The 26,271-nt window shown below is 45.2% G+C and overlaps 1 protein-coding gene and 1 long non-coding RNA gene across 2 annotated transcripts in view; one reads left to right on the forward strand and one right to left on the reverse strand.

Annotated features, from left to right (window-relative positions):
* The window catches only part of LOC118230707, a 28,486-nt gene extending 21,991 nt beyond the window's left edge, over positions 1-6,495 (forward strand). The window contains exon 3 of the long non-coding RNA XR_004765907.1: positions 6,398-6,495. This is a non-coding gene — a long non-coding RNA (uncharacterized LOC118230707). The remainder of the gene's footprint in view (positions 1-6,397) is intronic.
* Positions 6,496-12,320: 5,825 nt separating this feature from the next.
* Positions 12,321-26,271, reverse strand: part of fndc1 (fibronectin type III domain containing 1) — a 45,039-nt gene continuing 31,088 nt past the window's right edge. The window contains exons 17-23 of the mRNA XM_035423971.1: positions 20,594-20,824; positions 18,739-18,847; positions 15,094-15,173; positions 14,436-14,465; positions 14,005-14,166; positions 13,746-13,868; positions 12,321-13,240 (exon numbers count right to left, since the gene is read on the reverse strand). Coding sequence (XP_035279862.1) covers positions 13,125-13,240; positions 13,746-13,868; positions 14,005-14,166; positions 14,436-14,465; positions 15,094-15,173; positions 18,739-18,847; positions 20,594-20,824 — 851 coding nt within the window. The 3' untranslated portion in view covers positions 12,321-13,124. The remainder of the gene's footprint in view (positions 13,241-13,745; positions 13,869-14,004; positions 14,167-14,435; positions 14,466-15,093; positions 15,174-18,738; positions 18,848-20,593; positions 20,825-26,271) is intronic.

Genomic DNA, 26,271 nt, shown 5'->3' on the forward strand with positions numbered 1-26,271 from the left:
CACAGTTTAATAGCTTTGGATGACCTCTTGTTTTTTTTTGCTCCATCAAAGCTTGATCTCAGGATCATTTAAAGTCAGAGCCTGAATATTCAGAGCCCGGATGGTGAAAAGCTATAGGTACCTCCAGCGCAGGGTCACCTGTGTTTAGTAGGCCTCATAATTAATTCCATCACAAAGGTTCAGGTCTGGATGGAACAGGAGTTCCTGAACAGGGGCCAGGAACATCTCTGGGACTCGTAGACTAAGGGTCGCCTACCTCTGCCCGAGAGGATATAATAAACTTCACGAGGCAACACACGCTCGTACATGTGATGTGGGAATCCGGATTTATGATATTTACCACCATTTAAAAAAAAAAAAAAAAAAAAAAAAAAAGATGTCCTGTCATTTGCTGGAGGAGGCAGACGCCGGCCTTCCTCCTGTGCGCCGCTGCTATCCAGCGCTATTAAACCAGCCGGTGTCTGGGACGAGACCGAGGCCCTGGATCCAATCAGACGGCAGTTTGGCACGCCGACGCTTTGGTGATCTGCGGTGTTCGGCGAAAGTGTTTTTAATCGCGAGTCAGAGCTCGGGACGGACGCTGATCCAACGCAGGCCTAAAATCGGAGGACAGTCACGGAGCCCGCCTCTTAAGTGCTGCGTCGTTCGTATAAACTGTACAAAGTTTCCTTTTAGAAATAAAAAAAATTAATAATAGCCATATTCTGTTTTTATTTTATTTTTTTAGATGTGCACAATAGCCCCTTGTTTGTGGTAGAGCACAAACAAACTGCAATATTGCAGACTTAGGCCCACGCTTTTTTTATAGCATGTGTTTTTGGTAACCACCCCCCCGTTCGTACATCGGATGACCTCACACCCCTCCGCTGGTGGGGTGATGCAACATCATTAAAAAACAAAATTCAGTTGTTCCAGCATTTATCATCCTATGGGAGGATCCGTTCTGGCGGAGCATTTCTGTCAGTTTTGCTTCCTTGATTTCTTCTGACTGTACAGTACACGTGCATGTACACACACACACACACACACACACACACTCACACACTCACAAACACTTTCACACACACACACACACACACACTCACAAACACTTTCACACACACATGCATGAACACACACACACACACACACACACAAATGCTCTCTCTCTCACACACACACAGACATACACACACGCACAAACACAGACACATACATACACACACGCACACACACACTCACAAACACTTTCACACACATGCATGAACACACACACACACACACAAACGCGCTCTCTCTCTCACACACACACAAACAGACATACACACACACGCACAAACAGACATACACGCACATACAAACACAGACATACACATACATACACACACGCACACACGCACATACAGACACACACACACTCTATCTCTCACACATACACACACACACACACACGCACTCTCTCACACACACACACACACACACACACTCAGAGCTGGTGAGTCTGAACTAATGTAAGTCCATAGGCCCTCCTTCCCTGTGGAAAATGTGCGCTAATACCTTCTGCATAAACAGCGCAATAAACATGCTCTCCGTGCGTTTTGTCAAAATGTCCGAGTCGAAAAAAAATAAATAAATAAAAAATCACCCGGAAAATTCATTAAGAGCATAACTCAAGTGAAATGACCTCTTGGCAATCTATCATTAATAACTAGCCTCTGGTGCCCCGAAACAACTGAGGTTCTGGTTTAGACGGCGCGCAGAAGAACTGTTTTGGACGGAGAGATATGAAGTCATGCTGTCTGCAGGCCATGTGTTTATCATATCCCTGCTATGAAAGATGCAACGCAGAGCGCCAAACCTTCTCAAACTCAGCGTAGCAAGCCGCTTAACTGCTTAGGATTGTTTTGTTGTTTTTTTTTTTGTTGTTTTTTTTTAATAATGTCGCTCTGTACTTGAATGTGTGTGCTATGCCATTGTGGGTGAGACCGTTATGGCCATGAGGTAGAGGTCAAAGTTCAGTTTAACCACAAGTGTGCATTTTACTGACTAGGTGGCTTAGCAAGTATAGAAAATTAAAGTTAGATCACCTTAACTTGGGGTTGGCTTTGAAAGCCACAAGTGTTATGATTTTTTTTTTTTTTAAATCACTACACCATCCTACCTTCAATCTCCATTACACTCTTTTTCCATCCATATTACATCACATCCTGTCTTGTTCCATCACAGTTTTAGACCTCCCTAACCCTCAAAGAGATCTCTAACCATGTGACATCACATCCTCCTGTGCCACACCTTCAGCTCCATAACACACACTGCATTGTTTTGATCTTGATAATACTGTCTGATTTACAGAAATTCCTGTTGCATTTTGCTTTTTACACTGCTTCCGCTCGACACAAGCAACATGCACAGCCCTGGAAGTAACGAAATTATTGTGGCACAGACGATTGACCAATCACACGCACCGCATGGCACTCACACCCTTTGCACAAGTTGCTAGTATTCCACATTTTCCCCCTCTAGAATTGTACCAAACCCATTTATGACATCACATCCTGTCCTGTGTCATCAATCCTTCAGCTCCGTAAGGCTGTCTGCGATCTCGAGTCGTATCGAATCGCGGCCCACACCTCCGTACCATTAAGCCGTCACCTAGGAAACCAGCGAGTTGCACGTGCGCGCTGTTACATCATGAGCTGTTTAGAGACGGCCTCCTGGTCAGGTGGAAATCTTACGGTCCCCGCTGAGCACTTTAGAGCGTTTGGGAAGGCTGACTGAGCTCACCGCAGGAGCTGGGAGGAACAGGGAGGAGAACCGTGTAAAATGAGCGGAGGAGGAAATGATCACTCTGTGAGTCTCAGCATTAGTAATGTTCACGTCTCAGAAAAAAACCCCCCCCCCAAAAAAACAACATTTGCCTTGAACGGCTGCCAGGCCGGTGGTCCCGCTGCCCTCTTTGGCTGGTGTTGGTGCGGTATAGATGCAGGCTACTGTGGAAGGGGGGGGGGGGGGGGGGGGGGGGGGGGGGGGGGGGGTCGGGGGTCGGGGTTCGGGGAGGGACATAAGGGGAACAAATGACGCAAACCCACTGTTAACCCTTTAAGGTGTGAGATCACAAATGTGCGATTAGAATGTTATGAACTGAACATTCTAATGCTGAAAGTAGCTGAAAGTTCTACAGTTCTAGAACACTGACTGAATTTTGAAGAAAAAAAACATTCCCAAAAAGTCTACTCTTCAAAAGGTTTTATGTTAACTCACTCCGTGAAGAAATATTGCTAACAATTTGTGTTAAGCACAAAAAATTACTTTACGGGCCAATGGCGGCCAAAGCTGACACATTTTGGCCACTATGAGGAGTTTTACACCTCTCCTACAGAGAACCTGAAAATACTCACTCACACTTTAGATTTTTATAAGTTCTTGTGAAATTTTCTAATGTCCCCTTTTAAGATCTATATATTTTTGGCCAACTCTGGTTCATGGTCAACAACCAGTGCTGCTGTCGTGAATTATAACCGGCCCCTCTTTTCAATTACCTTAAATTTACTCAAATGAATCTTCGTTGGTCTTTCACAGTAGACTAGGCTGACCGTGTTAGCGTTTAAAAGTGCCAGTGGAGTTAAAGGTCTATGGAACTTTCATTGTCACCAAGTTCACTGTCTCCAAACTCCAAACTCCAAACCATCGGTTTGCAGTGATTTAATCCTTCTAGAATGAAGGATCACATTTTCCAGTTCAAATGGCAACTGACCTACTTTTCAAAGAGACAGTTACAAACAGCATGCAGAAAACCCGGGAGCTCTCGGCTTAGCACCAGAATGGTTTAATTCCACCTTCCGCCATTTTAATAAGCTAGCAGTTAAACATAATTACGTGAAATATTAAAATTTACTGGAATGAGATCATCTGTGGGCAAAAGGTGTGTGTGCATGTGTGTATATATGTGTGTGTTTGTGTGTGTGCGCACGTGCGTGTGCGTTTAACTAGGTCAATTGTAGCACTCTACAGTTAGACTGGATTCTGGACTTCATCATCACTGTAAGGATTTGATCAGTTTTATTTTGGTTTTATGTGTGTTATCTGAAGGTACTGACAGGGCTGAATGGCCTGGGGTCTGTACTGCAGTCAGTGGAGTGTGTACTGCAGTCAGTGGAGTCTGTACTGCAGTCAGTGGGGTCTGTACTGCAGTCAGTGGGTTATGTACTGCAGTCAGTGGAGTCTGTACTGCAGTCAGTGGGGTCTGCACTGCAGTCAGTGGGGTCTGCACTGCAGTCAGTGGGGTCTGTACTACAGTCAGTGGGGTCTGTACTGCAGTCAGTGGGATCTGTACTGCAGTCAGTGGAGTCTGTACTGCAGTCAGTGGGGTATATACTTCAGTCAGTGGGGTCTGTACTGCAGTCAGTGGGATCTGTACTGCAGTCAGTGGAGTCTGTACTGCAGTCAGTGGGGTATATACTGCCGTCAGTGGGGTCTGTACTGCAGTCAGTGGGGTCTGTACTGCAGTCAGTGGGGTCTGTACTGCAGTCAGTGGGATCTGTGCTCGGTGTGTCGTGCAGATGTGCTGCAGAAATGGCCCTCTGCAGGAAAATATTGAGTTTTTTCAGTACAGGCTCAATAGAAAGGCTGTCATTCTGTTGCCTTTTTATTCATATTGTAGGACAGACAGCTTTCTGGAATGGACCCCCATCCCCACCCCCCCCCCTCCCCAATTTTGTGTCTGTATGTTTTTACAATGAGAACTCCAACCCCTAACCCTTACCTCTCTTGATGTCAATGAATTCTGAAATCTCCAAAATCAGTGTCCTCATGTTCTGTCACGCGCACACATGCACATTCACTCCATAGATTCACCTAAAGCAGAGCTTCCCTTTTGACCCCCCCCGTCCCCCCCCCCCCTTACGTTTCACCCCTCTCTGCTTCCAATTACTTCATCCATGGCTTGGTTGCCATGGGAAATCAGGCTCATGCTCATAATCAAAATGTTTATTCCAGAGCATGACAGAAATCAACAAACTTCCACTGCCTTCACTCAGTAGGAAACTCAACTCCACACAAAAAAAGAAGTTTTTTTTAAGGAAAAGGAACCATCCATATGAGCCTCGTTGGTTCTACAGTATTCCCGACCGCACGTGTGGGGGGGGATATCAACATTCCACCTGGAATTCACGCGGGAGCCTCCTCCTGAAATGGGAAATTTGAGATTGGTGCTGACCCGGAGCGCTTTAAGAACAACCTTTTCAGCGTGTGGCTGCGGTCTGCTCGATGAGCCGAGAATTTTTTAAAAACTTGTTAAAAAAAAAACAAAAAAAAACTGTGGTCGACGTTCCCCCTGGAGACCACACCGCCCGGGAGCCATTTTCCTCGGAATTCCGTGGAAAATATTATCCGTGTCTCATTGAGGGGAGGGAACTCTGTGGGTTTCTGTATTTCCTCAAAAGGGGCGAATCAAGTCCCCCTGGTTAAATTATGCGCAGCAGTGATGTCTGGTCACGTTCCAAGTGCTCTTTATCAATGGTTGGATTTTTAGCAGCTGTCCGCTCGAGTGACATGACTGTGAGTGTTTGCTGTCGTATTCAGATCTTCATCCATGTCCAGGTCTCACAGCTTTGGTGCCATACTGGAACTGTTGGGCGGCAGTGTAGTATAATGGGTAAGGAGCTAGTCTAGGTAACCCAAAGGTCACAGGTTCAATTCTCAGGTAGGCTACTGCCATTGTGCCCTTGAGCAAGGTACTTAACTTGCTTTGCTTCAGTGTATATCCTACTGTTTAAATGGATGCAATGTAAAATGCTGTGTAAAAAGTTGTGTAAGGCGCTCTGGATAAGAGCGTCTGCTAAATGCCTGTAATGTAATGTGACTTTGTCCAGCCTCGAAGATTTAGCAATATGCTCCCCCTCAAAAGAATTACATCAATCTTCACTTTGAGGAAAATTGGACTGAAAATGTTGGCTCTGACACAAGACTGTATCACTTTTGAAACCGGCACCCAAGTTCACCGTCTGATGCACCAGATGTTGTGCGCAGTGCCTGAACAAATCCTGGGGCCAAACGTCCGGCTAAGCAGCGCCTCTCTAAAGGTGCTGTCATAATCCCTAAAGTTTTCCCGTCGTGCAGTTCGGTCAGAACAAAGAAAAATGTTTGGTAGGAACAACAGATGGAAAGACGAACGGCTCAAAGCCAGATTTACATTCATTGTCAATAACAAGAAAAACCCTGTAACCTTGGCTACGGGGGTGTCCAATGGGCCCTTTTTTGATATTCCATAAATGGCACTGGATGCATAATCCAAATAAACAAATGATTTATGATGCGCGGCATGCAGAAGGTCCCGCTAGCCTCTCCAAGCATCTGGCTGTGTTTCCCCCGGCAACCCTTCTCCGTGGCAACCTTTTTTTTTTTTTTTTTTTTTTTTAAGGAGGCTTTCCTTCATCATCCTTCATTAGACGAGCGCCAGTCCAAGCCAAACCGCTTCAAGCCGAAGCAAAGATTCCAAAACATCGTTGTGTTGTGGGCAGCACAGACAACAAAAATGAAGGGAGGGAGGAGGAGGGGATGGGCGAGGTGGAAGTCATGCTTCGGAAAATACTTCCCGGTCAAAATTGGGTTTCCTGAGAGATCAGTGGCCAATTCTGGGTAGGTTTTTCAAGATTCGTAACTGATTCGGAAAACTTGTGAGGTTCTCTGCTAATTATCTTGTGTACCTTTGGGGGGGGGGGGGGGGGGGGTTGAGCAGGCCTTTTGCAATCAGCGTCTGCACATTCATCATATTTTATGCTTATCTTCAGCATTTCGATGGTGCCATCTGTGACCCCCCCCCCTCCTTGGCTATATCTCCGTGTGAAAACTGAACTACTTTAAGTCTGTTTTGTAAACACAGTACTGCACTCTTGGCTCTGGCTCAGTGCAGTGCATTAGCGATTTTTGGCATAGCACAGGTCTGTCAGGTATATAGACCTCTTAACACAAAGCTTGCATCAGCCCTCAGGAATGCAAGAGAGACAGAGAAAGAGAGGGAAGGAGTGAGAAAGTGAGTGAAAGAGAGAGTGAGAAATTAACCTTGCATTTCCAACCGGGGAGAAAAGCTTGACCTGATTTGCCATTAGGCTGGGAATAAAAAGGCCTGTGATTGGTGGAGTTGGTGTGGTGCAGTCCGTAGGGTGGCGGGCTCTCAACCTTGACGTGGACCCGCCCCGTGCAGCTCAGGGTTCGATTCCCTGTCGCGGGCGACGCTCTCTGTGTTGTGATCCCAACTCATTTTGCAACACTGCAGTACCCCTGTCTGAATGAAGTCCGTGAAGATGGAAAGAGAGCTCTCCAAAAAAAAAAAAAAAACTGTGTCCTGATTGGCTCTTCCCTCATGAATATTCATGAAAAGGGTGTGGCAACATACAGAGCAACCATGGATGGCGGAAAGACACAGGTACTATTCTAGAATAACCAAGCGGGCGACTCCTGCATGCCTTTCCCCCCTAAATGCCGGGGGGGCTCCGGTCAGTAACAGGAGTTCCCAGCGCTCCCGAGCATTCCGTTCAGTCCACGTTGCGCTCCGTCAGGAATCATTTCCAAAAAAGATGCCCCAAAATCGGAACGCTTCTGCTTTGGCTTCAACGGAAAGGGAGACAGAAATTTCAAAGCGGGAGGGGAAAAAAAAAAAAAAAAAAAAAAAAAAAAACGGGAGTCGACCATCTGGTTAGTCCATAGCGATATCTGCAATATTACCGGCTGGAAGTTCCCTAGCCAAAGAGCCAATCGGAATGCAGGCTGGCTGCCGTCTCTGATGCGGCCAATGCAGACATCTGTTGCTCTGTTGCACTGGTAAAAAAGGTCTCTTTATCTCATGAATAAATGATGTCAACTGCAACAAGGGATCAGCAGGATCTGTTTTATTTTTTATTTTTTAATGCATCCGTTAGACCTTTCTTTTGTATTATGCAACATTGGCCTGGATGTGGTCCTGCATTTTCAACACAGGCGGTAGTCTAGCGCAACTGTTAGGGAACTGGATTTGCAACCTGGAGGTTGCGGGCTCCAATTCCAGTTGAAGCATTGCCCTGGGTCCCAAAAGAAAAATTGGGGAAAACTGAGGAAAGCAGATAATGATGATGATAACTGAAATGTAGACAACAAATAAACCAAGTTATGTCACCATCATCTAACTGCTTTCAAATATTTTTTTTTTTGCTTTTTTTAAATTAATTTTTTTAGATATGCTTGCTCCTAAAAATTTACCACTACCACCTTTAAACAAAGTCTGCTCAAGTTCAAGTTTTCAAGACCCTAGATTTGCAGCCTAGGTTCCTGCTGTCATCCCCCTTGACCTTGATTAATTACATCTAAATTGCTTTCGTGCACAGATCCAGCATCATAAACGGACAGTGTGTCAACTTCATACGCAGGTATCTGAAGGTCTGCTGGGTGCTTAAGATAAGGATATTCCTGAAAACAACATTCCGCTCTGAGTCACGGATTCCATTTCGCTCTTCTGGTTTTTGTGATGTTACGTCTAATCACTTTGGACCTTTCCTTACTTCTGCAACAAGTCACAGGCGGTGTTTTCTTCAACCTTGCCTGCCGAACTTAAAAAAAAAAAAAAAAAAAAAAAAAAGAGAGGTGGTGGGGAGGAAGGGAGGGAGGAGAGAGAAAAGGAACAGTGATTTTATGACCGGCCTTTTCCCCTCCTGTATAAGTGCTTTACCAGATGTGAGTGTTTATGAGCAGGCTCTGTAGTTTCGGCTTCACCGCACTCCCAAGCCAGCCTGACGGGCCGCCATGTCCTTCCACGCGGCACATTCCCCGGGGCTCTGGTGGTTTGGTGCGACCCCGACGCAGCCCGTGGCACGCGGTATGTTCCACTCTTGGTCTTAGGCAGGCCCAAACACAACCTTCAACTGGCCATTTCTCCGCTGCTTTGAGTTTGAGAATTACATGCAAGTGTTCGTGTCTTTTTGTTTCGGTTTTCAAACAGACACAATTTAACAATTCATCCACCAGGTGAAAGACAGCTAGAGAAATTTCTTTGGACTCTTATCTCAAATAAATGCGACCTAATTAAAAAAAAACAGCATCATACTGTATATTGTAATAGTAAAACAAGCCACTCTTAGATTTTAGAATAAAAACTGCCAAGCCATCTACTTTGAAAATGTAGACTTATTTATATTAAAATATATATTATATATATATATTATATATATATTAAATCATGCTTTCTGGCTAATTGATTTCAAAAGCATCAGAGGAAAATTTTGTAAACTATCAACGTCTGGTGTTTGAAGTTCAAAGTTCAGCTGGGAAATCTAAGATTTCCAGTAGCAATTTTTTACCAATCTCAATTAAGAAAATAAGAATGAATATACTGGTACAAAGTCTTTATTATCATAAAAAAATGAGGGACACACATATTACATATGTATTACCATGTTATTTGTGTTCAGGTGCTGGTGCATAATTCATAACTTGCATGTGACACTGCAGGATTCATATTTTTCAATGCAGACCTGTACATGGAGAACAAGTAAGCAAAAAAAAAAAAAAAAAACAAAGTCAAATAAAAAACGAATGTAATCACTGAATCCAAAATAATGCAAACGCAAAAAAGGTTCAAGTGGCTTCCAGCAAATCTACTCTGTCCATTCCAGGAAATGTTCTCAACGTGAAGCAGAGTTTACGCTTGGGCCAGGTGGGATTTATCCGCACGACCTGAGGGAAAGGTTCAGCCAGTCATTTTCACATGCAAAAGAAATTCCATATTAATCTTAAACCTGTTGACAACTTTCCCCACATTAAGGAGATGTTTTCTAACTGTAACTCTGCAGTGTAACCGCTGCCGTACTGTATTTAATAAATTTTGAACTTAAATGTTTTTTTCCCCCCCCTAAAACTTCCACCAGTAATGTTACATATTTCATAGCAATGCAAAAACCAGTCTTAAAGCGTATAAACAAACTCATTATTTGAATTCTCCTCTGAAGCATGTGATGTCAGCTGCATTTAAAAAAAAAAATTGTACTGCAGTTCCCAAGTCGGGCTCAGACAGTCCAGAGGCAGACGACTCATGCACAGCTGAACAAGTTGACCTGCGGGCACCCAACTGACCAGCAGGGGTCGCTAGCGATGTTCGAGCCAAGTGCGCTTTCCCGATTGGCTCTGCCAGCCACAGTCAATTGCACTGGCATGGTCTGGATTTGATTGGCATGGCAGGTATGCCATGTTCCACGCCCCATTCCTATACAGCATACAAGACTCCGGGGGCCCATCTATGGATTGAACCATCTTCTGCAAAGCTATACTTTCTTGGCTTAAATACCGGTAATGGTACCTTGTCAATGTGCACAAAATGCCGATATTTTACTTTTGAAAATCACAGCAGACCAAGACCATAAAGACAAACCGAATGTGTCATACTGGGTGATGTCATTGGTCCTTGTCAACTGCAGACAAATTCCAGACACGTCTTTCATTTGCATTCATTTATTTTGCCAAAAAGAAAGGAAGGAAAATGTTAAAAACTGGTGAGAAGGACAACCCGTTTTGGAAAGTTGAAAGATTGACTGGACAGGATATTTAATTTCCATACCAGGCAGTTTTATATGCTTTGGGTCATTAATTTACAAACAAATACTGCTTGCTGGCAGACACACTTCAACACTCTTTAACATTACATTTCAATTCCAGACATGTTACATTTCATGAACCAGTTCCAAGGGATATGTAATATACAAAATATTGTAATAACTAAGTAATTGCAATTTTAAAAACCATATTGTTTAAAGAAATAAAAAAACACAGGCCTGCAGTCTGTGAATGCCTTTTATAATTTTATATTATAGTTTCACAAAACAGTTTGGGCCCTCTGTTCTTGCCAACAAAAAACAAAAAAACAAAACAATGATTTCAAAAGATTGTACCCGTCTCCATGGCAACAATGTTATATTTGACAACTTAAAACATGATGCAGATTGCTCTTGGTTTAAAAAAAACCCATAAAGTTTGTAAAGATATGTAGCTACACAAACAGCTCGTTAAATCTAACTCTTGTGTACGATAACTGAACCAGCAGTTTTTTGTTTTGTTTTGTTTTTTTTTCCTGTTGAAAATGACATCTTTGTTGAGGCTACAGTCCTGAAGAGGAACAGAATTCTGTTCCGGTTCATTTGGTGGATTTAAACGCTTGCTTTTGAAACACGAGAGCAGTTTCCTCACAAAATCTTTCTCCTGACCAGCAGTGAAAACTCTGAGTGGCTAGTGAGCTAATGTAGCTACAATGCTCTGTTGGCAAGTCATTTACAGAATGGCAGCCTCTCTCATGCAAGTATTTGAAGGATTCCTACACTTTCAGAAGAGGATGTTCCATAGAGGAACCCTGTCTAGTTCAAGGGTTCTTTGTCGGGCAAAATGGATCAATCACATTTTTCACACCCACCATAGAGGGTTCTATAAAGAACTAGAAAGGGTTCCCCTATGGAGACAAACCCTCTTTTCTGAGAGTGTATATAAAATCCACCCGCTAATGCAAGGTATAAGGTGATATTAATAAGCATACCTAAAAAAAAAATTAGGATGACAGGCCTGATTTGTGTTTTTGGGTGTTGGCTGAGTTCAGCAATTGCCCAGACTCTTTCAGGATATATACAGCACGTCATCGTGATGATTTATAACGAGTTGGGGGTTAGGAACTGTTCTGCGGTTTCCCTCCGGGCAGCATTCTTCAGTGCACACACAGCCTCTTTTGCATTGCCGTTGATTGTTTTAAATGGCTGCCTCGTCTAAAAACAGATTGCTTGCCAACTATTGAGTATACAAGTTGCACCCAAGTTGAATGCAACTTCCTTACTTAATAGTAGGCAAGTAAAGCTGTTTCAGACACAGCCACAGTGTTTTATATTTGGGTTGTCCTTTACTTTAATTGTAAACAGGAAGAAAATAACAACAGTCAGGCCACTATATCTCATGTACAGTCTTATTGGTTTTGGGTGGGGGGAGGGGACGGAGACGAGGACGTGTCCAGATGTGTTAATTGCACTTACGTGGACAAGTTCTCTCCACTTTAATAGCACCATCGTTGAGCTCATGCATAGTTAGCGGAATTTACAGTACCAGGAACCATATGACACACGCAAACCATGGTAACTGCAAAGCTGAAAGCTTTGTTTCCATGGAAACTCCCTGGTGTTTATTTATTCTTTAAAAAAAAAAAAATTGTGATCATTACAGGAAGTAGATGGAGACGGAATGGATATACCTTCTGCGTAGCTCAGTTAGAATAAATAAAAAAAACACACACTTTTACATAAACAAATAGTGGAAAATATTAATATTTCAAAGCAAGTGCACTTGGGTTGTAAAGGTTTGTAGTGTGTACTTTATTTCGACAATTGCCAGTCACGTTAACCTGTTGAAGACAGACATTTAAAATAAATTCGGCTATACATTTTTGAAAGATGGCTGGTTGCGACAGTTTTGATTGTTAGTGGTTTTGGTTAGCCCTGTATTTTATGCTTTCTCCTTGCTCCTGAGCTGAATATGACTCTGTATGTCACATGATATTCAATATGTCCTCTGACCTCATTCAAACAAAACCTGACCTAAATACAGCATTCTGTGTGTAAAAAAAACATCAATTAATAAAAGTTTTTTAAAAAGTATATACCAGACTGTCAAACTACCAAAGCAGGCAAGAAGTACAGTCTTAGTTCATCTGGTTATGTTTTTGCGTTGAAAAAATTTGCTCTTTGTTTTATGGTCAAGAAAACAAGGCTTGGGAGAGATTGCCTTGTTGCGTGCAAAACTGTCAAAACTATTTAGGAATTAACATGTTATTCTTCAGATCTGGAAGACAACAGTTATCTGAGCCGAGAACACCTGCTTTTCCCCATATACAGACTGCTTTTTAAAAAAAGTGCACAAACGTGGTTACAAAGAATTTAGTATTTTTTTTTTTTTAAAAACAAAAGAAAAAAAAAAGTATTATATTCTCTTCATTGGAAGCAGTATATGTTGTAGGTTTGCTGACGTACGTGAAAAGTTCATCTCTCTCGTGTGATCTGAGAGACTGAGTGCTCAGCAGGATGGATGGAGCCAAGTCCCTTTTTCTCTGCAAAATTTAAAAAAAAAAAAGTTTTGCCCCTCCCGGCGAACCTTCGTTACCACTTTCCCGGGATGGGGATTCCGCACTCGTACCAGCCCACAAAGTTGTGGGGCGTGTTGCGGCCGATGGCTCCAAATTTCACCGGCTCCTGCCGATAAGCCCGGTAGTACCCTGCAAGAATATATATAAATATAGATATTGTTTTAGAAAGACGACTGATAAATTAGCGGTTTATTATTGGCTATAGAAATGAATCACATTTCTGTAATATTCAATATGCACAATTTTAGAGATTTAAAGCAGCATTAACCTGGATTCAGCCATTTCTCTCCATAACTTTGCCTCATTATGAAAATGTGTTACTGTTCCAACGAACAGCTCAAGCTCAGCTGAGCTCAGTAGGTAACAAAATAATCTTGCCTGTGTGTTGCTAGTTGTTACTGTAACTGAAGATTCTTATGGTGATGTAACAATCACTGCTGGTAACTGAAAGCAATGGAGTTCTAGAACACTGACATAGAATTAAAAATTCCAAAAAACCTTACTCTTCAAAGCCGTGAAGTTGAACTTATCCAGAGTGACTTACACAACTTAGACGTACAGTACCAAATGGTCAAATGGTTGCTACGGTAATGTAATTCTTGGCACGGGCATGTGCCGGAAGGTGTCGTCTCACCTTGAGCAGTCGGCAGGTAAGCAGACAGGCTCTGGGGCCCGGTCCTTCCCTGCATGTAAGAGTCGACAAACTGGCAGTGATCTTCGCCGTAGCCAAAGGTGTCTCCGATACTGTAGAACGTGTCTAGAAGGGTTGAGAGAGAGTCAGAGGTGAGAAACTATTTACTGTAGTGTAATCTAATCCACTACTGTCAGTCAGGGATGTATTTCAATAAAAAGGTGATCCAATGTCTATATTTCAGTAGTGAAGCAATCGATACCTTTGAGTCCGTCGCCCATGAAGATTTTGTATCGTAGCGAGTTGCACAGGACGACCCCGACGAACTTCTTGTACCAGGTGCGCTTGACGAACTGGCTCCCCTTGCACACGCTGTGGCCGGGGTTATACTTGAAGGAGAACGGGACCCAGATCGGCTCCCCTCCTGGAAAGAACCCAAACAGACGACGACCCTCCTGAGCAAGGATGTCACATGACCCAACTCACATGACCCAACTTTGCTGTTCACACACGGTCCCCAGCTGAGTGATTTATGTTTTGTACAACACATAACTGCACGGGGGCTGTAACAAAGACCAAAAAGGTGTGTGGTGGGGGGGAGGTTCGTGGGACCAAGCCCAAGAACCCCTTCTTTGGAGTCATGTGATCTTTGGAGTCATGTGACCTTCTGACTCGCACGTTTGCCGGACTCACCAGGCGGCCTTTCGATGAGCAGGGGGTCGTCTGAAACACAAAGGCACACGTTTCACCTTACAGGCAGCACCAGCGGTGTTCTTCACATCACCGGCAGTGTGGAAATCACAGTGTGGCGCAGGGTAGAGGAACAAGAGCTGGACTTCTAAGCTTGGCTGCAGGATCAACTCCTTGGTGGCGCACAGCCATTAAAACCCAGAGTGGCAGTGAATCATAATGGCTGGCATAATATGGGAACCAACTCCAAGGATGCAGGTTTGATTCCCAGCTGGGCTCCTGAATTTGTACCCTTGAGCAAAGTACTTAATCATAATTGCTTTAATAAAACATCATGTTGTGTAAATTGTATGTAAGTTTTATAAGTTGCTCCAGAAGTAAGCTTCTGCTAAATTCTGAAAGTTACAGCCAGCTACTTAAATGGATAACTTGTAAAATAAATAAAGGAATAATTATTAAAACACATAATGATTTCCACATTAAGCAACAAGCACAAAGACATGACACAAGCCTGACTCTGTAATGCATTGTATATAAATGTGTTATAAACAGCAAGCACAAAGACAGGCCACAAGCCTGAATCTGTGATGCAGTGTATATAAATGTGTTATAAACTGCACATTGGGCATTTTAATATTTATGGGCACCAAAGGGCACAGACCTGACTCTGTGACGTATGTGATCGTTTCGCTGAGCGGGCCAAGTCCAAACACGTTCTTCGCTTGAACTTTGAAGTAATATCTGTCCAAAAAAGAAAGAAACTGGCAATCACTCCCTCTCTACCCCATTAGCCACCATGCTCAGCCATTCTGTTTAGCATGGCTAGCCAGGTTAGCAATTTAATTTAACTTAATGAAGCGCAGCAATAGCAGGATACATTTGACTGAAGTATTTACAATTTTCCTTCGTTTGAGAAAGGGCATGTTTCATTGTGTTAACAGCCGGTTTTCACACCTGTGTTTAATAAATCCAAATTCATTAGAACGCACAAAATCAAAATGCGTGTGGCGGAAATCATAAACCAGAGGCCTTTTCCTTCACCGACTGCTCCTTTCAGCACTGTCCTGGTAACATACAGCACTGTCCTGGTAACATACACGGAAACTTAACCGCTTGCAAAATGTTACTTATCGTGCTGAACTGAATTTAAAAAAGAAAAAAATAAAGAAAACAACATCGGTTAAGAAGCATTGAAACTCTGAAAAACAATATCGTTCTAATCCCAACAAGCAATTCAAGTTGAACCGCACTTCTGCGAAATAGCAGTTTGCTCTCTTTACGCAATGTCATTTAATTGCTGATAGGAATTTCTGCCTCTCCCCCTGGCTGCAGACCGGTCTGTTCTACTTTATGCGAGAGGACAACAGAGTATAAACTCATTTCATGAACCACTTTCGCAGAAACGGGGGGGGACGAACGGCCTGCCAAGGGGTGCTGTTTTTTCCAATCGGACTACGCGCCGTTTGAGCACAACGCGTTGCGTCGTACAGAGCTGGGCTTCCGAAGCGTCTTGGATCCTAGCGTGCTAACCGTACTGAAACATTTAAAGGGATGGAAATGTACACTCTTTTGTCTAAATAATGGCCCGGGTTCAGTCAGCCTTTTTTTAAAAAATTTTTTGCTCAACTTGGGCTCAGAAACAGTTCAGCGATGGCCAGAACAAACTTGCGAAACTGTTTGTAGGAGAACAAAAAAAAATAAAACTGAACACCTCAATTGAACTGTGGGTCTGAGGTAAGGATAGACACTGAGTGAATCCAAGGCTCTATCAGAAAGGGCAGTATCCAGCTGTAGCACGTAAGCTAAGAATGACTTTCCTTTTCAACACGCGGGCTGAAGTTACGAAAGCATCTTCTCTTCTTGTCTGCTGCCATGTGCCTGTCCAGGTGAGCTGTCTCATGGGAACCTCTCCCCAGCATAGAGATCATCTGACGCGCGTCTCGCAAACGAGGAACGGACTGTAGCGAATCTTTAGGGACGCTTTTTGGAGACGGCACAGCCTTCAAACTTTGACAGGCTCATTCTGGCCTGTCTGTCACCTTCTCCTGTTTCTCTGCACACGCTCGGTTTCGCTCTCTGACATGTTAGTCCTGAAACCAGCGAAGGATCCAAAAAAAACCCTTTTTTTTTTTTTTTTTTTTTAAATCTGGGAAGGGGCAAGAAGAGACACGCGCATCTATCCTGCATTCCTGAATCGCGAACCGCAGAATTTGGGATGGATTTAAACCGTGCAAAACCCCCACTTAGGGTAGCGGAGGGGCGCATCCGAACACAAGCGCCTCCACGCAAGACCGGTAGCTGCACATCTGCGGGGACACGTGTGGGGCACTTCTGGGAAGGTTGCTGTAATCAGGCGCGGTTTCTGACAGGCGTGTGTACAGGCCAGCAGCCGCAGATTTGCCCCCACCCCCCACCCCCACCCAACCACCACCCCCGCTGTTGGATTTGACCTCACGCCTGTTTACATCGATGTCACATCTGAAGAAGAGTTACAGATTGCAGGGCAGAGTCAAATTTCTGTTTCCGAACATCTTAACACGTGTTTTACATTTTCCATTTCTGCCATATAGAAAACTCTCAGTATTATGAAAATTAATCACATGTGTAACTTTATTTTCATTTTTTGCAGAAACTAATTTGTGGCACCCCCAACCCCAGTCAAAGTAAACTGGTGCATTTTATATACTATATCAGCAGAAAAGGTTTTGTTTTGGCACACAGAAACTAAATACTACACACTTTATACTTGCAGCCTCAAAAGACTTCAGCTTTGATAGTACACTGTGTACATTAAATAGTTTTTGCACTGGGACAGGCATCTTTCAACTCAGCTGTCTCCTCTGAATTTAGCAGACTCCCAATTCTTCAGACTGCACCTGGCCTGAGTTCAAACCCGGCAAACCCCCCCCACCTTGACACCTTCACCCCCCCCACCCTCTTGGCTGGGTCGAGATCTGAAGCACACCTGGCTGCCGTTCCTTACTTAGCACTCTCCCAAAATGACAGCTGAGAAATTGGAGGGGGGGGGGAATAACCTGAGACGGCTGCTGTGTCCCTCTCCTCCCGAATTTGACATGCAAAATGGGCCCGTCGCCGTTAGCAACCAGAGATGCGCTCTTTCGTTCTTTCTGAGTGACAGAAAGAGCCGTGGGCACGGAAAATGAAACTTTTTAAATGGGCAAAGCTGGTAAAGTTAGCAAGTGTGGTAAAGTCATTTTTCTTAAATTTGCTTCAATTAAAAAAAAAATAGATTGAATTTAATTAAATTCAATCAATCAATTAAGGCCTGGAGCTGAAACGCTTGAGGTTTGAGCGCCCTGAACTTGAGTCCTCAGATCAAAGCGGTGCATTTGGGGGGGGGGTGGGGGGGGGAGGAGGGGGGCATGGCACAGCACGGCGGTTGCTCTCATTCTTTTGGGTCGACTCAGATTTGAAATTTTTTGTGGCGGTTTCTATGGCAACAACATGGGGCAAAAAAGAAACTTGAATTCCTTTTAGCAATTTGGGGGGGGGGGGTAAAGACTGAAAGTATGAAAGTGTGGCTGGCGGCCATGCAGAGAAGCACTCCGTTTCAGATCTGTTTTGCGGGGACGTATCGGCGAATACACGGGTCTGCTGGATCTAAAACAACCTCACATCACATCACGTGCCACCGTGTGACCTGGACGGTAGATTTCCGCCCTGAGCCGTTGGGTTAGGAGGAAAAAAACCCGACTCAAGCGAATCAGCTCTCGGGGGTCGTTACCGTAAAAAACCGGGCCGCCAACGTGACCGCCCCCGTTCAATGCGCCCGCTAATTCGCGGCAGATGACCGAGTTCCATTCCGTGTGCCAGCACCGAAAACACCTGCTTCACCGCGAACATCTGCGGACCGTACCCCTCTGCTGCGTCTGATAGGGCTGTAAAATTCTGAACTTGCGAACTCTTATCCTTATGAAGGTTACACTGTGGTAAGGTTCTGATGATCAGGTTATGAACTCGGGCAAGGTTATAATATTGTACATGTGTATGATATTAAAATTACATTGCTGTAGACCGTTTCCATCCATTGGTAAATATCTTAAGACCAAAGTTTTATGGGCAATGATTTTTATTTATTTTTATATAGTTCAATTTGAGAAGGTCCATTTAAAAAAAACCTTCCCTCCTGATGTCAGCCTTCCTGCTCTTGTTTTGGAAAAGTACACGATAAAAACCAGGAGCAGACCGTTAATCCAGCCAATCAGAGCTCACTTTATGCCAGCCAATCAGAGTTCAAAGACAGACCGAGTCAGGTCGACTTCAGTGAAAGGCGACGGTGACAGACCTTGAGTTGGGTTTGAGGTTCTCCACGGACAGGTGCGTGCCCGTTGACGTTCTGGAAGACCATCGGTTGTTCAGGATGTCGTCGTAGGAGGCGCTGTGCACCATGTAGCCTGGGATTCAGGAAAGGGACCAATCAGAGCTCTCACAGATATTTATCATCCGCCATCTGCATTCAGATCATTTTATAATTCCTCTGATAGGATATTTTTCCTCCCATTTTAAAATATCCTATCAGAGGCGTTAGATCACAAACGTGGAATGAAATCTTGCTTAATATTGGGACAAACCCAGTTCCCAGTGATTCCCCAGTGAGCAACAGCCAAAATCTAGCTGTCCAGAGGGGTGGAAATCTATGTTCAGAGATGTTTTGACATAAACAGGCTAGATTAACCACAATATATCACATATAGCAGGTCTACATCCTAGTGGGCTATAAAACGTTCAATGAAATGCAACAGCATTTCACCAACTTTTCACCACAGAAATGGTCACTGGGCTCCACCCCGTGTGACGCTAAGGCTAACTGCATGCCGCCCTCGAGGACTGCAGGCTGCAGGTGCCACAGATTTGGGTTTGAGACACGATACCTGCAAAATAAGACACCCAGTAACCTCTCTCTTTAAAATAATGCTACCTTCTAAACATGAGGGAGAACACCCAAATGCTCTGATCATGAGATCATATATTCCACTCAACAGAAATTGTCAGCAGTTGTGGTCTAAAAGCTGAACTAGTTCAAATTTGTTCCCATTGCATGTTTGAAAGGTATATTTTTTCCTTGGACGGTTGCCAAAGTAAAAAAAAAAAAAAAAAGAAATATTTAAAGGCTCTAGGCTATGAGGCTATGAGATGCTGCCACAAATTTCAAGAGGCGCTGTTGATTCGGTAGAATTAGATTAAACGAAGCGTATTAACAAGGAGACAGCACGATATGTGGAAGAGCTTTCAGCGGCATTGCTTCAGGAGGAAACAAGGAGCGAACCGGACACTTTATCTGTCCTAGACATCCAATCGCAAGGCCTTCTGAGGTGAAACTCAACAGACTTGTATTCGTCTGCCAAGGCAAACACACAGATCCATCCCCACTGATACAGTTGGCCTTTCTTTAAAAAAAAAATAAAATAAAAAAAACTTTAAGTTACATGTCACTTTATTCAACGTCGCATTCCTCTGTCTTTTCGATATGAAATCCCTACAGCGATCTGCTCTTCAGCCCCAACTGAAGCGGCTGGTGTTTAACGCACAGTTGAGCATCCTTCATGGAAATATACACTGGAGATCTGCATTTGGGTAAGGTTTAAAGAGCCGTGACTCTTGAACGTCAGCTTGAATTAGGCAACTGTAAAAACCAAAAACGTGGTTTGAATCTGAAAGGCGGGTTTTGGTGGCTCTATGAGGAATAAAAACCCTGGGAAAGTGAGCAACCGAATTCTTTCCATGGAGTCTACTTTAAAAAAAAAAACTCCTTTAAGATTTATCACTTTTCTTGGAAAGCTTACAGTTGAATCGCGTTCAAGTTCCAAGTAGATGTACACATCTTCCATGTCATGCACTCAAACTTGTACGAGCTTGAACTCCTCATGCAACGACCAATAAAAATGGTTCAAAACATCACGTGAGTAGACCAAATTCCAGTAATAAACTACAATGAGATATCAGAGAGAAATTCTTATAAAACAGTCTGTGTCCTGTTGCTCCTGAAACCTACATTTTTCAGACATAAAAGTTTTGTTTTTTTGCACGAGAGCGACAAACGATGGCTGTGAAGCACCAAACTAAAATACAGGTTGTTATGTGGTCCGCCGGCCCAGCAGGGGGCAGTGTAGGATCAGAGGACGGCGCTGGAAAACGCTCACCGGACACCATGTCGTCCTTGAGCGGCCGGGCCCAGTCCAGGATGACGAAGGAGTGGCAGCCCTCCATGGCGACCACGGTGAAGTTGGCGGGTTTGTGTTTGGGCGGCCGCCCGTTGATGATGCTGTCCTGCTCGATCAGGTTCTCCAGGACGTCCACCTGCAGGAACTCCAGCGCCTCCGTCAGGGAGCAAGGGGCCCCGGGGTCTTTACGGATGTAGTTCACGTATGGAGCTGGGGGGGGGGGCGGGGGGGGGGGGTACGTAAACGGGTGCGGAAAAAGTTCAGAAGTCAAGTCAGGAATCAGATTAACTTCAGCATCAGCGATTAACATCAGAGATTTGTATCCTCCACTGGACACGTAATATGTTTTTGTTTCTATGGTTTTTAACTGACGTGCTGGCACCGGGTCATGTTTGCTTTGCCCCCCCCCCCCCCCCCGGTGATTCACAATGTTTACTTTTGCTTTTTCCACATGCACTGCATACAATCAATGCTGATCCTTAACTTCTGACTCACATTAAATGCAGTTGTTTATTTTATTGATTTAACTATCTATCTATCTATCTATCTGTTTCAACAAATGCCCTTTGGTGAGATCGGCACGCATTCTCTTATGTTTTATCAGAGTATGTGGGAGCAAACGGTTCTTAGCGCTGTCTCTATAAAAAATAGACCGCCATCTGCAAACAGGAGTCTTGCACTGCAGCAGGATTTTTCCCCATGAGGCCCAGCGTGAGGATTATGATTATCAAGCAGAGCTTCACGCTCGTCTGTATGAGGCTAAGGACAGGGGGACGGGGCACGCAACGCTGCCAGACATTAAACTCAGGGCTGCAATCATGCGCGTCTGATTCAGGAAATGAGCCATCATCGTAATACATGAAGGCCCCATCTAGAATACGAGCGCTTACGATGTTCAAAACCACCAGTAAGGAGGACTGGAGCGCAGTGCTGTAGCGCTGCAGGCAAGGGGAACGACAGGCTTCCCCAAACTGCGGAGGAAAAATAAGCTTCCCGTTCGGCGGAGAGGCACGCCGCTGGAACCGGCCAGATTTAAAAAACGGATCCTGTTTGAGTCCGTAGCGCATCTGCGCGGACACGCCCGTAACTCTGTCTAACGTTACCTGGGATAACCCGCGTCACGTAACGCCCCCACCCCACCCCCCCCCACCACCACACCCCTTTTCCAAAAGCCAGCTGTGCCACCCGGCTCCTGTTAAACCACTGCTGCCACGCAGGTGTGCGCTCGGTCAGCACCTGGATGTGGGAGACCTTCTGGGAAAGACGAGCGACTGCTGGAAGGGGGAGTCCGTGGGCCAGCGCTCTCCCGAACATAAATCAAATACCCAGGCGCCGCGAAAACAAGTCCAAAATGTTTTGTGTGAGCTCAGACGATATGCTGTACTGAGCATCCACTTCCCAGAGTGCTGCTGTTGTGGCTGTTGACATGGCGACAGAGTACAGTGTGGTGCGGATTACGGAGCTCGACGTGCGGTGCCAAATGTGGCTTCGTTTTAGCCCTTTGAAAGAGTACGGAGTATGGAACACTCTTTTGGAATGTTTTTTTCTTTCGAAGTCAGTGTTCTAGAACTCTGTTTCTCTCAGTTCCCAGTATCGATTGTGACATCAGCATTAGAACGTTACTGTAAGTTAAGAACACTGTGATCATATGCTCATGACCTCACACCTCGAAGGGTTAAGAACGTAACGGGGCCAGAGTGAGTGAGCGTGCGTGCGGGCTGTTTTTAATCAGCGAGCAGGGACCAGACAGAATGACAGTCCGGAGATTTGTGTCTGCCCTTTGTGTCTTGTGGCTGGGACTGTGTCTGGTCTGGTTTTGGGCCTTGGTTACCGCCAGCAACGGGAACAGCTAACCGGGCCAAAACGGTATCTCGTGGTGTTCCTCTGCATTCCCGTCCCAAAAACTCGTAAATCCTAAAACAATCCCCCTTTTTTTTTCGTCTGCCATAACACACCACACTCCCCCCCCCCCCCCCCCCCCCCCCCACCACCACCTGTTCACAGCCGGTTAACGCTGACAAGTTTTATGGTGAAAACAGAATCTCCGCCATAACTTTAAGCCAACTGCATGAAGGTACAATAATTCCACTGTTGGAAGGGGGAGAAAAAAACATATTTTCTTAGTTGCGGATGTCTAGCTATCTTATTTGCCACGTTCCACATCAGAAACGATCTAGCATGACCTAGCTGTGCTTCCAATACCACGTTGACTGGGGGGTGTGGCCAGCCCAGTGATGTCATCTCTCATTTTGGCAGATTTTTCCACGTCAGTTAGACCGATGTCAAGAAGGTTGGTATGTTGTAATTGACATTTGTCTAAACCCCACTACTGACAGACTGATAAATTTGGCATACACGCTATATTTTTGGGTGAAGTTTCCAGTTTGAGGTGCTGAAGTTTCTTTCCGCACCTTCGTAGACAAGTGCCCAAGCCCACTCCCCCCCCCCCCCCCTCCCCCCCCCCCCGTCCCCTGAACACAGCTAAAGAGAGATGTCCATTTTTGGGGTGCAGGAAAGGTGGCAAACGGACAGACAGGCAGAAGTGGAAACCTGGAACCCGGGATATTGAAGCCATTAATCACAAGGTGTCTTAGGAAGACGCCATGGGCAGACTCTGCCGATGTCAGCACTTTTTAAATTTTTTTCGGTATTATTAGTATTTTTTTTCCTTTTTTTCTTTCTTTTTTTTCCGAGACGTAATGGTTTTCAGATGAGCGTGTGCAGCCTGTGCTGGCCCTATCTCCCTTGGGGGGGCATGGGGGGGGGGGGGGTTGATGCATCAACTCTGTGATTTTGTGCCAGTGAGAGTGAAACTCCCCCCCCCCCCCTTCCCCCAATTCCCCGAAGGACCAGATCTGTTATCACCCAGATGGGTAGAAGGGAAAGCGGGGGGGGGGGCAAAACAGGTTCTCCAATAATGAAGGCAAAGAGAAAGGTCGAGGGGGGGGCATTAGCTTGCCACCGTATTATCTGGATGGGGGGGGGGGGGGAAATGTCTTATTCTGACTGAGGCCCGCCAAAAAGGCGCCCGATGCTCCGGACGGGCCAAGACTAGCACGTTAGCCTAGCGACGAGCCCGCGCGCCTCCTCGCCCCGGTCGGCTCGCCTCCTCGCCTCACCCACTCCGCCTCACCCACTCCGCCTCCTCGCCTCACCCACTCCGCCTCACCCACTCCGCCTCCCTCGCACCCCGGCGCTTTTTAAAAAATTATTTCTCTCGCCGAGGAGGGAGGGAGGGATCAGAGGGAGGGTCGCGGCCCATGTCCTGAAACGCCTCGACGACGACGCCGCCTCCGCCCCCATCGCCATGACGACGCTTCACCTCAGCTGCCGAAGAAAGGCCGGCGGCATTTCCGTCTGCTTTTAATAGAGACGCCGCTACGAACCGTCTGCTCCCAGGTCGGCTAATGAGGCGTGACAGGTTCGGGTCGGACGAGATTTCGCGCGTTCGCCTAATGAATCGTTTCGCTGGCTCCTCACGTTTCCTCTCTTTCTCTTACGGCGCACGAACGTTTTTGTCAGAACACGTTTTCCCTGAGACAAGCTCGGACGCAAACCCCACCCTGAGCTCCCGGGACGCACCATGCGGAAAGCGGGTAATCGTATCGTATTAGCTGTTACCTCAAAGATGAGGCCTTTTACGGTTTAACAGTTGCTCTTAACTGAACTCCCCTTGGCATGCCATTGATAGCTTAACCTTTTTTTTTTTTTTCGCTTCTTGCCGTTACGCATCGGTTAATTTGAAACAGGAATGCGCTGAAACTCCGTGGTGGAGGGCAAGCGGTGGGAGACTGATGACTCATCAGTCCGTCAGTGGGCGGAGCTATCTCTGCTCTCAGTGAACTCCATGACCGAAGCCAATCGTACCATTGTGCTTGGGAGCGCAGTGTTTTGATTGGTGCGTGTTAAGTTAACGACTGACAGCACATGGTAGCACCATGCCAATCAGAGACTCCATAAAGCCAACCCCACCACTGCTGAAGACCTGCCCCGTAACTCTTAACACTATAGTTTTCATTTGGTTCAAAAAATGGCCTTGTCCATCTGTACCAGAAGTAGAAAAATCCAGGTTCAAGAAGTAGACGTCCTCCCTGGTATTTTGTTCTAATCACCTGGATTTGCTAATTAGCACATTTCTTCAGCACAGGAGGTGGGACTAATTAGTGAAATCAGCCGGCTGAGTTTATGCGTGGAGGGAACACGTGACGGGCGGGACTTTTCGCTTTATGACTTCTGGGCTTTCCACCTCTCGGGCTGCACGCACTGAAGCTCTGGACTCCGATCTGTCGTTAAGGCCTGTTGGCTTCTGGGTAATCTGGGCGGCAGAGTCCGGCGTCTCTGCGCAATGAGGTCAGAGTCATCAGAGCCACCTGCTGGGGGGGGGGGGGTGGAAAACATTCCACACCCCCCCACCACCACCACCAAAGCCAAGGAAAATGACAAATAAGCCCTGTATAAACAGATTAATGCGTGAAGAGATATTTACATTGAGAACCTAATACAAAACAGACCCAGAGTGAAGTCTTATAACAGCTAATAGCAAACGATGCACCCATTCCTCGCACACACATGCACACAGGCACACTTGCGCACACAAACACGCACACACACTCAAACTCACTCACTGATGCACGCACACATGCACACACACTCAAAGACACGTGTGCACACACACAAACACATGTACACATGCACACACACACACACACACATACACACACACACACACACCTGCTTTCCATTACAGTGCCTCAGGCCAAGCATATTTTTTTTTCCTCTGGAGTCTGAAACAGAAGAGTCGTATCCGAGCGGAGAGCGGAGAGCAGGGCTAGACGCGGGGACTGCTGTATCCGCTTCGGGATCCCAGGCCAACTGCTGCTCCTGATTATTTTATTAGCCCCGTCGTTTACAGTAAGCCATCTTACGGTTGTTGCCGAAGCTCACGGATGACAGCGGATTAATATCCTCGTACCGTTTCACTGTGGTCTGATCTGTGAGTAAACCAGCGTCGGTGTTTAACACCGACTAATAATCAGTGATTTTACTAATCAAGCCGGGGGTGACTGCTATCAGAATAAGGACTTCCTGTACGTGATTTCTCTGAAGATGGAACTTCCTGCCCCTGGCTGAGACAGACTTTGGTATAGGAGCAGGCTGAGGAGCTTGCAAGACGGAGAGAACTTAATCTTGAGATATTAAACCGTTCATTATCTTTCTTTAGTTTAAGGTTTGTCTAAACATAAACCAAGGCTGCGTCCAAATCGGCCTCTTAACTGCTGTGTCCTCAAAATATGTACCTTCTGCTAAGCATACTGCATACTGTGTAGTGCATATGTTTTAGTACACGATGGGTAGTATGCGTAAAAACATCCTCCATACTACTTTCCATAGCGGGAAAGACAACTTAATCCTGAGTTACTGAATCGCTTGTTTTCTTTTTTTCATTTAAGTTTTGTCTTAACATAAGCCTAGATTTATTTGTAAACAGAGGTTTCAGAAACATAGCCATTGTCAAAACTCTCCAAGGAACTGTGAAGTAATTATATTCATTATCCCCTAGATGCTCTAATGCATGGTGGGCTTTCTCGAGCAGATGCAAGCCATAACATTAGTCAATGTGAGCCACCCGACCATAGTTTTCCCAAGCAATTCGACGA

Source organism: Anguilla anguilla, chromosome 6 (assembly GCF_013347855.1).
Source record: "Anguilla anguilla isolate fAngAng1 chromosome 6, fAngAng1.pri, whole genome shotgun sequence".
Classification (NCBI taxonomy): domain Eukaryota; kingdom Metazoa; phylum Chordata; class Actinopteri; order Anguilliformes; family Anguillidae; genus Anguilla; species Anguilla anguilla.